General features: G+C 40.0%; 3 protein-coding genes across 3 annotated transcripts; all 3 read left to right on the top strand.

Annotated features, from left to right (window-relative positions):
- The first annotated feature begins 275 nt into the window (after window positions 1-275).
- LOC121558332 (homeobox protein Hox-A11b-like) lies at window positions 276-5,193 on the top strand. Its single transcript, XM_045218441.1, has 2 exons — window positions 276-1,549; window positions 2,768-5,193. Exons 1-2 carry the CDS (start codon window positions 916-918, stop codon window positions 2,998-3,000), a joined length of 867 nt encoding a protein of 288 aa, XP_045074376.1. The 5' UTR covers window positions 276-915; the 3' UTR covers window positions 3,001-5,193.
- Window positions 5,194-7,194: 2,001 nt separating this feature from the next.
- hoxa10b (homeobox A10b) lies at window positions 7,195-12,035 on the top strand. The gene is made up of 2 exons (XM_041871732.2): window positions 7,195-8,080; window positions 9,057-12,035. Exons 1-2 carry the CDS (start codon window positions 7,300-7,302, stop codon window positions 9,332-9,334), a joined length of 1,059 nt encoding a protein of 352 aa, XP_041727666.2. The 5' UTR covers window positions 7,195-7,299; the 3' UTR covers window positions 9,335-12,035.
- A 1,164-nt stretch (window positions 12,036-13,199) lies between these two features.
- On the top strand, window positions 13,200-15,778 carry hoxa9b (homeobox A9b). Its single transcript, XM_041871718.2, is given in 5 exon segments — window positions 13,200-13,497; window positions 13,499-13,688; window positions 13,691-13,977; window positions 13,980-13,998; window positions 14,879-15,778. Coding segments are annotated over 5 exon segments (792 nt in total). The 5' UTR covers window positions 13,200-13,440; the 3' UTR covers window positions 15,118-15,778.
- Window positions 15,779-18,337: the final 2,559 nt, after the last annotated feature.

Consider the following 18,337-nt stretch of genomic DNA (forward strand, 5'->3'; position numbering starts at 1 on the left):
AGCCAATTTGGTGCAGCGGGTTAGGACGACAGATTATTTTGGTCTGTTTTGGCAACAATTGACAATTCTAACTTCGGATAGGCCTAATAGGAAATATAAACGGAAACTGATTCTGAATTTGCATAACGCCTAACCATTACTGTTACAAATGGAAATGCCTCCAAATATATTGATATAGCGCTAGATTGAGATGGGCTTCTGTATAATACAATTTTCTTCTTGTAGCCTTAGCCCACATGCTGTAGGCTAATATTACTACTAGCGTAATACATTAGTGGAAAAGGCATAGTGGTTGTGGAAATGGGTTGATCCAGAGCCTTTTATTACAAATAGAATGCTCTGGGTTGTTCTGGTTTAATTATATTTTACCCATACACTTTACAATGCCTTTATGTGTCCATACAACAGCATATGCGCCATAGTGATCAATGTATGTCCCAGAGATAAAGATGTGAGAATATAACACATGAAAAATATATTCTAAAAGTATTAATAAATGTCGAACACCAAGATTATCGTTAATAACAAAGGTTATTCGCACATGCTGCAGCAAGGCCTTGATTTACCGTGACTTCAAATGTGTTTCAAATCATACTAATACGTTCTTTGGTATGGTTACTTATAAATTCGGAAAATTATTTAATATCACACACTTTAATTAAGAAACGCATGCACTCATTGCCACGCATCAGTTGAACAGACATATCTGTCCAGTTCTGCCCCTGGTCACATGACTGGCGCTCTCAGGAACGGAATGGATTGAGAACAAACTGCACGTCAGCTTCACGTCTTAGAATTTGTTGCTCAACGGATCTGCTTCAAAGTGACTGGAGCCTAGCAGCACAGAGGAACGATGCGAAGGAAGGGATGGTAGGCTATTAGAGTAGGCTACAGGCTACGCAAGATCGAATCATTATGGATTTTGATGAGCGGGTCCCAGTTGGGTCTAATATGTATTTGCCCGGCAGCTGCACCTATTACATCTCCGGATCAGACTTCTCAAGCCTCCCTCATTTTTTGTCTCACCAGAGTCAGTCTTCTAGTCCCATGACATATTCCTACCCATCCTCAACTCTGCCACAGCTTCCGTCTGTCAGAGAGGTAGCTTTCAGGGACTATCATGGCATTGCTAGCTCCAGTAAATGGCACCACCATAGGGGCGTTATGTCACACTGCTACCCCACTGAGGACACGGTGCATAGGGACTGTCTATCAAGCTCGACCTCCTTGGGGGAAATATTCACGAAAAATAACTACAGTGATGTCTATCACTCCAGCACCTCCAATCCCATATCCAGTCTCCATGGCAGTGTGAGCAGGAATGGAGTGCTACCACAAGCCTTTGATCAGTTTTTCGATACTGCCCACGGAAGCGTAGACAACACACCAACAAACGAACACTCCGTGGACAGAACTGCCACCAAACTACCTACAGTTCCGGTGACCGGCTCCGATAAGTGCCGGGATACAGAGGAGAGACCGCCGCGCCAGGAGAGCTGCAGCCCGGTGTCTTCTTCCGGCAACAATGAGGAGAAATATAGCTGCAGCGGTGAGTATAAAGACGACGCGCACCAGTTCTGTGAGAAAGTTTGCAATCTAACGCGCTGCTGTTAAGGCGTTTATATGCTGTTTTATAAGCGCATAAGGTTTATTGAGGGGCTGTAGATCTACCCCAACAAAAACGTTGTTATAAACGACAAGATCACGTGCTTGGGACTGAAATTGGCTGTGAAAGACAGAGCATTTCCCCCTCTAAAATATTCGAGCATATTTGTAGGCCTATTAGTTGTTGTAGTTTATAGACGCATAGCTTGGCTTACTTTTCATAACGTATCAAACGACTGCAACGAGAACTTCATGAATTTATAGATTTATTGCAAAATTATATCTTCATACATTATAACTCAGGGACGAATTGAATCGTGTTTCTCTGTTTTTGTGCTGCATGGGTTCCCCCTATAACCTGATTGTTATATTGTTATTACCTATTAATATAATCTTAGAGATATAGTATAAGGTGATAAAGTAAATAATTTAACATTTCATTGATTTCATTGATTCATTTATTTATTTAGCCAGGAGGATAGTCCACTCAGTAACAATTGCCACCCACTGTGCACAGACGTCATTTCAACGTCTAGTTTTGATTTACATTTGGTTGAGTTGTCAACTAACGTGAAATCAACATGAAAGCAACAAAACAATTCACCATGTCATTGGATTTAGGTTAGAAGTTGGATGAAAAAAATTATGGAATTCCCTTACATTGATGACTTTTTTGCAAATCCAATCAGTTTTCCACGTTGATTCAACGTCATCATATTACATTTGTTTGTTGTTGAAATGACGTGGAAACAACGTTGATTCAACCAGTTTTTGCCCAGTGCGGCACTGTTTTCCAGGGAGTCCTGGGATCCACAAAATCTATAAAAACATTCACATTACATAGAAAATGTGTAGAAAGCACAGCATACACAGTATAATACATTAGGCTAGTATACACTAGAAAGCGTTTACCACTGCGTTTTTGTAATGATGTTCCTTTTGTGAGGGCTCGTGTTTGATGTTGTCGAGAGGTGTTATTATTAGGGCTATTGATTTTTACCACCCATCATTTCCATATACTGAACTCTAAGAAATGTCATGATTATGTTGCATAATGTACCCTAAATATGCATAGAAATGTTGGGATTTAAGCTTATTAAAAGCAAAACCTGGCCAAAACGATTTATCCAGTTTCTATCTGAATTGCAATTATTCTTTTCAGGTGGACAGAGAACGCGTAAGAAGAGATGTCCATACACCAAATACCAAATCAGAGAACTGGAGAGGGAGTTCTTTTTCAGTGTTTACATCAACAAGGAGAAACGTCTTCAACTTTCGAGGATGCTCAATCTCACCGACCGCCAAGTTAAAATCTGGTTTCAAAACAGGAGGATGAAAGAGAAGAAACTGAACAGAGACCGTTTGCAGTATTATACAACGAACCCTATGCTGTAACACTGACTGATGGATTTCGTCTTTCCCTCAGACAAGGCATGCATGAAGCTCAATCGCTAATTTCAAGTTCGTTACTGTCTGCAAATTTCTGATTACACCCCTCCTGTGATGGACGGACATTTGTAGATTTCTTTGTCCGCCACACTTAATTTTTTGGAAGTAATACCTACTGTTTTATTATGATCATTATTATGATTATTATTATTATTAGACCTATTGGCCTATTTTCATTTTAGGTGTTTTTCTTGTTCACAGTATTGATCATTTGATCTTGCTATTTGTTGTTACGAAGTGTGGTGCCACCAAAACAGAAAATATATTTGGTCGAATCCTAACTTGCGTAAAAGTCATATTTTCGAGCATCGCATTGTCATCAATGCGTAATGCATGAATTACACGAACGTTTGATTTACGCGCGCCTATTTCATGTCAAATTCGACATTTAACTGTGTACAATATTTAACAACCTGTATCTTTACATTTATTACAAAGGGGAAATACCTTTTCCATGACGAGAAGGAATGATTTATCCCAAACTTTGTTGGTTGTTTGTTGTCGCCATTACACACGCACAGAAGAACTAGCCTATAGTTGAATATAGGCCTGTTATTTATGCATTGATTGCCATTGTTTTTGTTCTCGTGAAATATTCGACATACAAAGGTTATATTGTAAAATAGTTCAATCAACCCTGATACTTGAAAGTGTTCGTTTAAGTTCTCAATGTCGGAACATGTCAGCCATTTGCCTGCGTTTGTGGCAAGAGATAAGCTGCTCCAATATATTGAGCCGAAATAGCCTATTTGTGGGACATTTTAGTTATTTGTCTTCATTTTTTAGCCTATTCAAATGTTCCTCTGTGGAAATAGCCTTCGATGTTGTTTGGAATGATTAGGCCCTATACAGGCTTAGCCTATTTCACACACCCTATTGGAGACATACGAGTCACAGGTCGAGACCTTTCCATTTGTTTTCTTAGTTTATTTTCTAAATTGGATGAATGGGTCTATATGTCTCGAGAAAATATCTCCTTGTATGATTCTCGACATAAAACCTGGCTGCGTGGGTCATATCAGATGTATGATGTATTTGACTTTACATTGCCCCCATGGGCCGAAATGCGATCCTCTGTAATTAACGTTAAATATCCATTACGGAACTTCCACCCAAAAGGTTGTCTAGCACGTTATTTTATTCAACTTTATGTACCATGCTAAACCATCCATCACGGGAGGACTTTTATATAGAATCAACGTCTGGAGTTTAAATGGCCCGCGTTTAAGGTTATAGTTTCAAAAATAAGACTAGGCCTATAAAAGAGAATGTATAGCCTACCTTAAATAAATAAAGTAAAACACTTAAGGTAGGCCTACATTTAAAAAAAAACTTGATCAGTTGTTGTTTTATTATATTGGCAAATTCTAATATTAGGCCTACTGATTGTGTATTAGGCGTATGTGTAAAACTGGCTGATGTTTGCCAATATTTCGGTTAATGTCTTATAGTTCAAAGCCTATGGGCGTTCATGAATAGTGGGCTAGTGAAAACAACAAAAAAGAGGGATAGCAGCAATAAGCTGGTGTAGATGGCCTGCTGCAGCCAGTACGCGTGATGGTCTTTGGGCGGTTCATCCTGGCCTGTCAGGCTAGCCGAAATGCCGCCTTTACTGACACATCCTCCCTGTTGCTGCAGCAACTTGGCCATAAAACGCGTCTTCGTCTGGAGCATTTGTACGATTGGAGTGTAGTGCAATAAACCGTCTGAGACCAAGGTTATTAACTGTGACTAAGGGCTTTAAAAACAACGGCTGCCGCCTGGGAGCAGTGAAAGGTTGTGTTCGCGGACTTTTGCGGCTTCATTTGTCTCAGCAGCTCAGCGTGCACCGGCAGGAATATATTCAGGATGGAATCTGCAGTTCGAACGTGGTTGTTTGTTCCACTGGGGGGCGCTGCTCCGATCAATGTCATGGATCAATGCCGTGGATGTGGACGGAAACTGACTCTGGCCGAGACTCTTCTTCCCATGCATCAAACATCCAAAGATCCACAGACTCATTACATTACATGGTTTCATTGTTCAGGTAATTATCCCTATGTGTGTATTATTGTTGAATATGATCTTATTTTCATCTAAATATATTTCAAACTGCTCGAAATGGGAGAAAAATACTTGTGTGGTCAATTTTTTCTTGGTAAAATGGGATAAAGTGAGGCGTTTTTGTAATGAGTATTTCCATCCTGCTACAAAATAATTTCTAAAGCTGGGATAGGATAAAGTAAAAAAAAATAAAACTTGTAAAGTGGTTATCCCACGGCAGCACCAGAAGGAAGGAAGTAAGTAAATGGTATATAGCTCAAATACACATTATTGGACCTATAATATTAGTACAGTTGGAGACCGGGCTGACCCACTCATGGCTGGAAAGGACCAATGTATTCCGTGTGGAAGAGGACGACTGAATAGGCCTACCTACCGTTTCACAGCACAGAATAGCTTGTGGTTATTTTATACAGTATACATCTCAATATAACCAATATGCTAAACGGCAAATAGCTTTAAACATAGGCCTCATCCTGTCTAGAGATGTCTATGGCGTTTTTCTGGAAAAAATAACACAACCTATTGGAATGGTTCTTATTTGAGTCATTATTACCATAGTTTACCAAATACAAACGTTAGATTATAAAATGTGTTTGGTTTGTGTGTGTGTTGGGGAGGTGAGGAAAGGGAAGGGGAATAGCCTACCAGAGGGCTTTTTAGTCTCCAGTGAAAAATAAAATAGCTGTTAGCGGATGTAGTAAAGTGGCACATTACGCACGAGGGGCGCAGGCATATTTTTTGTCCCGTTGCAAGAATAACTTGGAACAGAGGAAACATTGTTAACATGATTTTATTAGCAGCTATAAGGAGACATGCATACAATGATTTTAAGTATGATAATAACTTAATAATAACTTAATGTACCACAGGCTAGAGGCAAATAAATAGGCTGTTGAAATTATTCTACGCACGCCATGAGACTAGTACGCACTCAAATGAATGGCTTGGGCCATTCATTAAAAAATAATAATATCTAAATCGGATAAAAACTAAAATAAGTCGCACCATATAGTGTTTTTGGTGTCAGAACAATAACGTAATATAACCGTGGTAATTATAGTAACAAACATATCAAGGATTATATTTTTCCCAACTGCATGGGGGAATAAGGGAGGAATGTATTTAGAAAGGCAGTGGTTAGAACCACATAATACATCTAGTCCTATTGTTATGATTTACGTAGGCCTAATCTATTTCTATACAATTTGGGGATATGAGTCTGAGGATATTGTTTTCAATTGGATTCTTAAGGAAATAAGAGGGATCCCACAGAAATTGGCTCTGCTGGTGTATAAAATCATCTAAACGTGACGAGCTTACACTTGTAAAATGCATTACGCACAAATTACGCACAACGTTTTTCATAACAAATGCACGTCTTTGATAAATAAGGTGTTTGTAACGTTTTTATTTTCGACTGTATTTCCCATTATGTTAACAAGATAGGAAAACAATCTTTGCCACAGCCTATTTTGTTACTGACTTAACCAGCAGCAAAGTGGAAAACTAATTTTGTTGTAACAGCCTACACTGGATTCTTTACTCTTGCTTCATGTAGGCCTAGTAGCCTGTAGATTTTCAAGGCTGTTGATTATTGTTTGCGCATGTAAAATTATCTCTAATTGGTAGCTAAATAGCTCACATTCACACTTGTAAATAGGGGACATTAACTAATAGTATATTAAACATTTTGTCACAATGTTCTGTGAACTTGAACAGAGCAATGTTTTGACGCTTCTTGGAGAGAAAATTGTAACTAGCTTTCCACTAAAATGTTTTCAACGTCTGAAGACATCTGCAGTTATTTGCACTGTCCCTTCACATGTAAATAGTTATTTGTGTATGATCATATCTTCCCCTCTCTCTGCCTCGTGTGTGTGTGTGTGTGTGTGTGTGTGTGAGTGGGTGCATGAGGTCAATGTTTACAACACAGATTATCGTAAAAGGTAATGCAGCCCATTTCATATCACCTATACTATCTATCCACCAGTTTAGGTTGAACTGAAAGCCTTTAATACACCACTTACCTTGACTTTTTCATTTATTCTATTAAACCTTTAAACAAAATGAATATGGCATACTGGCATTACGTGCCTTGAATGGGAGGAGTCTCTCTTACTTGTGTTTTAATTGGCTGTCAGCTAAAGCGCAGAGAAGTGTGAGGATCAGTAATAATATTCAGCATGTTTTGCACAAGAAATGTCAGCCAGAAAGGGCTATCCTCATCCTCCGTCAAATTATACCCCAACGATGTCATGCTCTGACAACCAAAGTGGAAATTCGTTTTTAGTGGACTCCTTAATCCACGGAAGAACCGAGAGCGGTGCCTCCTATTACCAAAGTAACAGCCTGTATTTGCCACCAGGCTCGGAGTACTCCTATGGACTACCCAACGGCACTTTTTTCTCGGGGCTCAGTAAACGCAACGAGAGCAATTCTCAAACTACGGTACCCTCATCTGGCCCATATTCCCATATTCAAGGGATGGAAACATGGCTAGAGACCTCGAGATCTTGTCGAGTAGATCAGCCGAGCAACCAGCAGCAAATTGCTCATTGTTCATTCTCTCCGAGCATCAAAGAGGAGAATGCGTACTGCCTGTATGAATCGGAGAAGTGTCCAAAAAGGTCAACAACGAGGGACGACATTTCATGCCAGGTTACAAACAGCACCGTGCCTGTTCCCGGTTACTTCCGCCTGTCTCAGACATGTACCTCTTCAAAGCTTTATCAAGACGTTCAGCCGAACCCACAGCCGACTCACTTCGCTCTCCAACGTCCGGCCCGTTTCGACACCTCACCACCATCGGCTACCCGGGTGGTGGATACAGACAGGAGGGAGAGTGAAGCACCGCCTGACCCACCACCATGTGCTCCAGCCCCGTCAAGAGATGAGGACACCCGGACATCGTCTGCGGATGGTGTGTCCTCCCCCGAACCCACCGAGAGCTGTGCAGAAAGTCCAGACAAACCCGTTAAAGGTGAGTACTACTCTAAATCCCAAATATGACTTTATGACAATGGGCTCTTGATGGGTGTACACGGAGGGAGTGTCAATGCCCCCGGAGTCAGTGTAGATGTGCCTTGGCGTTAACCTTGGTTTTTAGAGGCATATCCTACTGCTATATCGATTATATTGTGGACATTAAAACTTCCCATATGTGGGTTATATGCGCAGTGGTAAAAGGCATTTCTTTGTTGGGTTTGACAGAGTGGCCATGAGCTGGGATTTCCTCCAGTTTTTTAAATGATTTTCTGACGAGGAGCAGCAAGTCCAGTCCAGTACATGTGTCCAATACAATGCGTTGATGTCCTCAGGCGTCCCCATAAACCATCAAATGCAGCCATAATTTCAGCAGACTATGAGTTACTTTTGTCTTAATAAAGGCGTATTATTACATTGACATAGAATTAAGTGGATATTGAGCACAACGTGGATGTAATGGCTTAGGTTTTTGGATAGATGCTAAATATGTGCATACAACGTGCATTGTGTGTGTGTGTACATTAACTTCGTATTACTGTCAAATAAACTCATGGGTCCAGGATGGCTATTCAAAGATAATTTGAGACAACAAATGTTTTTTTGAAAGGATAGAGTGTTTGTCTATAGATGCAAACATGTTATGGAATTGGGGAATACATTATTTCTGTGTACAATAATTACATTTGGGCAACAATTATTTTAAAAGGCTGTCTACCTCCGTTAGCATGGTCGTGCAGTATTTACTCACGAATTCAATGAGGTTACATTAGGCCAAAGTAACTTGGAAAGTGCATTACGCACGAATTACGCATAATGTTTTTCATAACAAATGCACCGTATTTGATAAATAACGTGTTTATTTCATACAGTATTTAAAAGGTACAAAACCAGTTGGAAGAATATACACTGGCATTTTAAAGTTACATCAGTGCAGTAGCAGTAGTAATTTCTCTTTCACTCCCTTTCTACAGGAGATGGAAAATCTGAAACCAAGGCTAACTGGCTGACAGCGAAGAGTGGCCGGAAAAAGCGTTGTCCCTACACCAAGCACCAGACTCTTGAGCTCGAGAAAGAATTTCTCTTCAATATGTACTTGACTCGTGAGCGTCGCCTGGAGATCAGCCGCAGCGTCCACCTGACAGACAGGCAAGTCAAAATCTGGTTCCAAAACCGAAGAATGAAACTGAAAAAAATGAGTCGTGAAAACAGGAGCTATCGGGAGCTATCGAACAACTTCAGTTTTTCGTGAGCCATTCGTGCCGTATTTGGCGCCCTCCTTCATCAATGGCAAGGGCGCCTTCCTTCGAGAAACCCTTGTTGTGTGAATATGACCGTGTAGGATTGGCCTACTATAGCTAACTTATTGATATGTCGTTTTTTTGACGTTGTACCTGTATACGTCTCTGTTTTGTTTGTCGTGGTTATGTATTTATACTGTCATAAGATATGGTTGCTCCGTTTATGTATAGAGCAACAGTTAATTTAGATATGGAACGACTTAAGTGTTTCAGAGCTGCACAATATCGGCATTCGTTGTACATAACATAATACATGGATATAGCCACCTTGAGTGACGCATTGACATCTGTGCATGCTGGAATAGCTCTTGGGGAAATGTTGTAACCTGTAGCAATATAGGCCTACGTTACGTCATGGCTAAAGAGCCTTGAGGGGTTTGATATTTAATATCTGCACATTTTGCTGGTATGATAGCCATATATACTAAAAGCATCACACAATAACTATTTTGTTAAGGGTTTTATTTATACACACGAAATGTATCTGAGACTTGTAAATATTGTTTACAGTTTGCCTTCTCATATTTGTCTTCATGATTTTATTGTTCTCGCCGACCGTTTTAATAATATTGCCCATATTCTCATTGCTTTGTCTATGAGAGACTATACTGTGAAATTCATTGATATGTGTGTGTCGGCCTCACTAAGTAAGTCAATAAAAACATGGCACGTTTTTACCTTGCATTAGCATGCTTTAGTCCACAGATCATGTTTCCTGTATAGAATGTAATCTTTCATACCCAAGATAGGAATAGCCGGGGGGCGGGACTGCCCTCTTTATTCCACGAGCTTCCATTTTTCAGATGCGGGTTGGTTTTACAGTAAAAAAGAAAGAAAAAAAAGAACATCAGTTCCCTCTTTTCTGTGATACTAATGCCCTTCATTTCAATATGAATCATTGCCTGAGCCATGACGCAAGCACTGCACTTGCTGTCTAGGACTCCCTGGAAAACAGTGGCATTTGTTACTGAGTGGACTATCCTGGCCAAATAGATACAAATGAAATGGCCATTGTGAAGTTTTATGGTCAAAGAGACTCCGTCGGGATAGCTATTGTTTACTGCATGGTGTACTGGATAGATGGTGCCAAAATGACCCGGAAAACAACATTATTTTCTCAAGGACATCACTGGCGGTAGTTTGGTTCATCATCATATGCTTCCTATGAAAGGACACAAAGTCTGTCGACATTTGGAGCGTTGTGAAATGTGCACGCAATAAGACACACTATTTTGGCTGTATCTTTTCAGGTGTGCAAATGGTGTGCTATGCGTAAAAGAAGTGTAAACATTGAGAAATGCTAGAATTTTGACCAGCTAATTACAATTACATATAGAATCACAGTGAATTATAAGATCCCTATGATTCTGACTGTATATGTTCCAGTTGTGCAAACGGAATGAATGCGTCCAGAAAATGCTTGTAGCCTATATCTATTTCTCTAGGAGGAGAGAGGGCTGTTGAGGGGTTTAGGTAGTTTCGTGTTGTTGGGCTGTATTTTCCCCCACAACACGAAACTGTCTTAATTGCCTCAGTAAAACTCGGCGCTTCACAGAAACACTCCAAATTGTCTCTGGCACCAGAGCTGTGCCCTGAAGGAAGTAGGCTACATTTACTGAGTAGCCTAGTCGTGTGTAGAATATTCTATAACAATTCGGATGCATTTATTTATGTACTGTGTCTGCAGAAATGTATTGTCTCTCATGTCGACATTAGGCTATTATAAGTATGCAAACAGCGCAGCGGAGCCATGCTGCAGATTTCGCGCCTACCTGTCACTTCAAAAGCATCTCTGCATTTGAACTTTATGTTTATTGTGGTATAACGTGATATAAGCAGAATTCGATATAATTCCAATGCAAGAACCCCCAAAATGTAGCCCCTTCCCCGATTTCAACTGCCCCCTTACCCCCTTAAGTCACTTTATCCTGGCGCCGGGTCTGATGCATATAACAAAAAGAAAAAACGAACAAAAACAATCATGGCTGCAAGGGAAATTTTGTTCCTCACATATTCGCTATATCTATTCAAAACAACAACAAAAGAGGAGCAATAGAGGGCGGGCTTTAGCCTGTATGTCTCAGACAGAGAGAGCGCGAGTTGGCTTGAGGTAGAGGAAGGACTGCAAGGCCTCGGTTATGATCATTGCAGTCTGGCCAATGCCTCGTGCGCTGCTGCCGCGTTCCCAGTGGCACGCATTCGAAGTGCCGGATGCGTCTGCTGAGCCACACAATTGACACAAAGGATGGATTTTATTGGCGATATTTAGTCCAGACAGCCAGGTTGTAACCTAAAGAAAAACAACTAAATAGCCCCCGTAATAAAAAATACTGTTATAGTACCTATCGTTTTTTCTCTCTCCCCAGTTTGATGGCTAAAAGCGCCGGGCAGACACTCCTAGTGTTCACTCATTGGTCCATAAATAGTAAGGGGCTGCTATGGTTTTACACACTAACGCAACGGGATCTTTCCCCACAATCTATTGAAACTTGGATATGTTGATGCTACTATGTGGACGTATTGTATCTTTATTTCTGGACACTAATTCGATGGTAGAATACACATAGCTTGTTCCTTGTGTACACATATTGTGTAAATTGTTGTATAGGCCTGTGTTTTGCAGTCTTAAATAAAAATAATAGTCCTAGTCTTACTATCAAATAATAGCCTATGTGAGGTATACATTAGATTAGGTCAACTTTGTCGTATCGATTTGGGACAATCATTTGGTAAGTAAGATCGAATTCATTCGTTGGAATGTAATAAAACACACTATAAAAGTAAAATTAAATAAAAATGACTAAAAAGCACTTTCAATGGAAATTCTCCATTGGAGATTCTCTATTGAACATTATTTTTAGTCCAGGACTATGGTTCAATCTGTGTCCGGGAAACCGGCCCTTGGTGTGTTTAGCCTAAAGGGGCCACACGGGCCTACGTTTATAACATTTTACACGGAATTTAAATGTTCATATCCCAGAGCAATGGAGACAGTATCACTAAAATAGTTGCTGTTTTGGTTATCCTTATTTTACTGCACGTATAATCGAATAATCTCGAGCCTTTTGAAGAGCATTACTCCGGATGATAATAATCGAAATATCTGGTTTGAATAACACGTGCAATAGCCTAATAACAATGAAAACGATTTCCTATGGCTGTATTATGAATGCATCAAATGGCAAATGTGATTAATATGGCAAATGTCAAAACTCACACTCACATTTACACTACAGATACTACGTAGGCCTGTTAACTCACAGGCCTACTATTTTTAAATGTGGGTATGTATTGGCCAAATAATATTGCTGCATGTATTTTCTTTAGAGTCATATTTAATAAGTAGCCTATATAACGATATCACCAATCTAATGCTATAAAGTCTTTGGAATAACCTCGGAGTTTTATATAACGATATCACCAATCTAATGCTATAAAGTCTTTGGAATAACCTCGGAGTTTTTGCCCTTATAGGGAGGCCTATAGGCAATAATGGACTGAATTATGTTGATAGATACGGGATTCTTTGTTGAATAAATTCAATCTATCCAATTCCAAATGTTAGATAGGTGGTGAGAGTTCTTAGCAGCAAATGAATAGGTCTTATTCTGCGCATAGAAACGACTACATGCCACAATGGAGATATAGCTCCTTAGCACATTGCTGCATTCCTTTCTTTTTTAAGGAGGCTAGAAAATATGCTATACTCCCCTACTTTGTAGACCTACATAAAACATATCAAGTTAAAGTCTCTTTTCACAACAAAAATCATAAACCTTAATGCTTGTATAACATTATATCGGCATATGGCTTTGCTATTACAAATATGACGGAGGAAAATGGTGACCATTTAGCTAGTTGAGTAGACTGATTTATTATTTATTGTTCTGTCCCACGGTCACGTGTCTGCGCCACCCAATCCAATCCCGGCCAAGGTTCAATTTATTGAACGAATGTGGTGGTTCTTGGTGCAGCGAAGAAGTAGTATCATGATCCAGTTTTTCTAAATATATGACAGTGGAAGTTTAGTAGCGTTTTGCTGTGTGTATTTGTTGTCATGTCGACATTAGGCACGCTGAGTTACTATGCAGACTCGCACCTTCCCCCAGACCAAGGGCGATATTATGGCACCCACATACTCAAGCAGACCAGGGCTGGAACATGCGAGCCAGCCGATGCTAACTGAATATGGCGGTCAGGAATCTTGCCCTTTGCAGACGAAATCTTCTATTTTCAGCGCGTCTTGGAATCCCATTTCTGCTCATCAGCCTCCGAGCAGCGCATCTATAACACACCAGCCCTATTTACACACCATTGTCCAACAGGAGATACCGATGGGATGTATATGCGTTCCTGGACGTTGGAACCGGTTTCTACGTCGATATGTTTAACGGGATTATCGTCAAATATGCACTATGATATCAAACCCGAGCCGCTGATAGGGAATGGGGACTGCACAACGCTGGAAACGCACACACCTCTTGTGTCCGACATTGACAACGGACGGTTCCTCGCAGAGAAGGATACGATCGGGTGTGATGCCATTTTCTCCAAACCCAACGAAGAGAGCAGCACATCAACCGTAGAGGAAAGAGGGAGAGGGAGATCGACACAAGTAAGCACGGCATCTTTCATTTGGCTTCGTGCGTCATGGTGATCATGATCTCATATGTGTCTCGATCTTTGATATTAGTGAATGTTGAATTAAGCAGGAATCTAGAAATATAAGGTGAGAGGCTGTTGTTAATCAATTATTCATATATAAAATAGGCCTGCTGTAAAGGTTGAGTTCACGTCGAATTATTGTATCCATTATTTGATAACGAATGGATCCATATTGCGCCAAAGCAGTACCACTGACCGACAGCAGCAAAATACCCTCCCCTCCTCGACCCAGTTTGTAGCCTACTGTGAAAGATAATATGATTTTGCTATTTGGATTATATTGGACCAAAGCAGCTGCCCCACAGTGGCAAAATGTCCTCCCCTCCCCTCCTCGTTTTTACTGAGAGAAACCACGATTTTGCTATTTGGATTATGATAGACAACACTATACCAGTTCATTTCCCACTGTTGTGGGCAGTAGACTAGGCCTTAAAAGTATGACCTATGCTACAGTAGTAGACATCATTCATGCTCTTATGGTCATGAATATGAATACAAGAAGAGGCTTGGTCAGCTAATATTTCTGCAGATCTTAAAAAGAGGCATTCATGTAACGAGATCATAGGTTTAGGCTATCTCTAGTCTAGCAGAACAACTACAGTTCATGGATACCTTGGATATCCTCCATTGGGGGTTTAGTAGGGTAAGTAAGGCCGAAACGAGCACATAAACGGCTGATTGGATCAACTACTGCATGTTGGCTATTTCAGCAAGACCTTGTCTGCGGTTGTTCGTCATCCACAGTTTGTAATACCATTCTGACTCTTGTGGAAAACATTATTTCTCATGAGCTCTGTCTCGCTTTTTTTTTTTATCGAACCCTCTTTCAGATGACCCATCCTCCAACTGGCTTCATGCAAAATCCACCAGAAAAAAGCGCTGTCCATACTCTAAGTATCAGATTCTCGAACTGGAGAAGGAGTTTCTGTTTAACATGTATCTCCCCCGCGACCGTAGATACGAAGTAGCAAGAGTTCTTAATCTGACTGAGAGACAAATTAAAATCTGGTTTCAGAACCGCCGGATGAAGATGAAGAAAGGTAATAAGGACTGTCGAAAGACATGTTAAAAAGGCGAGTAGAGCGGGCCTTGTAGACCCGTAGAGTAAACTGTGAATAGTTAGAATTGGTGGACTTTCAGGAAACAAAGATATTTCTGGAAAATAGTTGCTAATCTATCCACATGTTGCTTGATCTATAGTCTATGTTGTGTTCTGTAGGACTGTTGTGTTGTTGTCGTTGTCAAATCTGTTGGCTCGTTTTCTTCCTAGAGTGTTCTCTGTTTGGTAATGGTTATTTGTTTGATTGGTACTTTGACGTTATCTCAATAACTTTGGATGTAATTGGTAAATAATTCCATTAGTGCACACAGATTATATGTTAGAAATTGTCTAATGTTCGTTGCATGAAATGTTTCATGAATTGATTTTGTGTTTTTTTTTTTCATCAAGAGTTTAGTCTATGTTATAGGCCAAATAATGTTTATGCGTTGACTACCTGAATGTGTTTCAACTACCTATTAGACTATTAATTTATAGTTGTTTTTTGCCAAAAGCAACATGTTTTTCCCAGTGTGAGATTTTTTAAATTGCTGGGATAAAAATCCTTAACAGTTTTGTCTATGGAATTAGAGCAACACTGTGCACACGCAAAATACCTCAATGTAAGAGTATTTCGATTCTAAAATGAAGAGTCGTTTGTATGAAATATCAAATAAAATTTCAAAAATTATTTTGTGCGTCGCAATCCATATTTTTTGTTTGGAAATCAGAGAATGAATTATTACTAAGATTCTAATTGTTGCTAAATGTCCAACATTTGACAAGATATTTGTATTTATTTGCTTCTATCCAAAACATATCTAACAACTATAGTTGCTACAGCCCTTAATCTTATTCAGTTCTAATTTTCATTTAAAAAGGAAACCATATTTTTCATGTATAGGCCTACGCCTGATACAAATGTTGCGTATGATAAACTATCACAAGATGCATTGGCCTATTTATTAAAACATTAAACATATTCCCATATCAATATTTACAGAAATTTATTTATTTAGTCAAAATTTGAGAGTATATGTAGGCTAGGCCTAAGGGCATAATTATATCCAAACAGGTACTAAAGAAGCGGATATATGTAAAGCCTACAGGCCTATATAGGATTAGTGGATTTAAAGCTGGCATTTCCCGTGTTGTCCATGTTGTCTTAGTACCGCCACACACTATTTCAACAGCCCCTTCTCTCCCTTTCCTTTAGGCCTTGTTAATAGCACGGCCACGAGTTCTGAATCCCAACATACAGTACATATAAAACGCATTGCTGGACACTGGACAAGCCAGCTCCATGCTATTTGCTATAGGCCAATTGTGCACTGGCAGACGATATTGGTTGCCATGCAGCAATAAACCACAATCACAGCCTTAACTGTTTATGGGTGCAAAGCGATTGAGAGCGGAAACGAAGCAACACCATGCACGTCTGCGCGTCGGAATATCACTATAATACGCTTTTCATACAGGCTGTTTTTAAAGGGTTAAACATTTCGAATGGTTGTAATTACAAAAAAACATGGTTAACCACGTTGTTCAAAAAACATATATTAAAAGACGAAAACACCTATGTTTCCAGTCACACACACACACACACACACACACAATTCACACTGCCACACTCACAGGGCCTGCTATGGTGTTGTTTGGCCGCGCTGTGACGCAGATGGGGCCTGTCTTCAAAGGTCGTAATCCAGAAAGCTCCTCCATAAAACGCGGGCTCAGCCATGCTGTCTGGTTTTTCTATTTTAATTACTTTATGACTGTGCACCAACAATTATACTGTTTCAGCGCCGAGACATCCATTTGTTGTTTTCGGGCACAAAAGGCTGGCTGAGACTCATAAGCTTTATTGCCATTTCCAACCAATGACTAATCTTAAATCCTCGCCTTTGTGGTCCAATTTCAATAGGTATCGTAAGCAATTTAAACTATTTGAAATTGTTAACTATATATTTAATGTGTTGAAACACAACATGATGGTAATTCAGTCACAAATATGTCTAGGCATAATCTTACTACTGACCTATGCGGGCATTTTGGGCGCATTTAGTGTTGCTGTTGTCGCATAACCAGCAGGTGGAAGCAACGTCACGTTTGAGATCGAAGAGTCCCAAAAGCACATTTTGGCTGCAGCCTTGCTTCTTGAACCGCGACGAACGACCATGTGTTCTAGTGTGTAGTCCAATGCAAGCAGGAAATATGAGAATAACACGCCTGTCCAAGATGTGGACAGACGTGGGCTACTTATATGCAGTCGAAAGTATGTTTTTGTCCATTTTCACTTTGAAACAGGAGACCAAGGTGACACAAAGAGAGCAACAGAGAGAGGTTTGAGAGTTGATTACATGTTACTTATCATAGATATACTGCATCGACAAAATGGCTGTTCGGTATCATTATCTTTACCCCATTACATGCTATGGATGGACATTCATTGTATACCTTTAGTGTGTTAATAAATAGAATATCGCCAATAAATAACAAATTCTATCAGCAAAATAATAAACCAAACCAATAAAACAAAGACTAGTTAAGCTATAATTGATCAATTTTCCCATGTTAATCCACTACATTACAAAACTAAACACCTTATCTGCATGTGAGAGAGAGCAATAATGCAGAATTTCATCATGCAGGTCCTCTGCTTGGCCTGCTTGATAATGTAGGTCCTCTGCCTGTTTCTAGCACCAATCTCTGTGTTTTTCTGTGAGGACAGAGGCCATCAAGGACAGAGGGGAGGGGCTGAGGGGCAAGAGTTTATCTGTTTGGATACTAGGCACTGTCTCCAAATGGCCTGTTCCCTAGTTGTTCTGCTGCAGTGGGCTCTCTCTCCCTTTTGAAGGAAGTGCCTGCTTAGGCACATCGACAGATTTTTATAGTCTCGGGATAGAACCAATTTGGTTATGGCACAACGCTCTTACCCACTAAGCTACCAGCCGCCCCCTCAACCCTTCTGTCTGTCTAGCTCTTTTGGACTTGTTGTTGCAATGTCACAGCTGAGGTGATTTGTCTGGACCCCTCTCATCTCATCTCATCAGAATAATGCTTATAACTATATTTGTCACCTTCGAAATTATTGGCACCCTTATTGGCACCCTTGATAAAGATTAGCAAAAAATACTGTATAAAATAAATAATACAAATACTACTTTTTTTGCTTGGGCTTATTGTCTTGCTGGAAGATCCACTTGCGGCCAAGTTTCAGCCTCCTGGCAGTGACAACCAGGTTTTTGTCTAA

Source organism: Coregonus clupeaformis, unplaced genomic scaffold (genome assembly GCF_020615455.1).
Source record: "Coregonus clupeaformis isolate EN_2021a unplaced genomic scaffold, ASM2061545v1 scaf1582, whole genome shotgun sequence".
Classification (NCBI taxonomy): domain Eukaryota; kingdom Metazoa; phylum Chordata; class Actinopteri; order Salmoniformes; family Salmonidae; genus Coregonus; species Coregonus clupeaformis.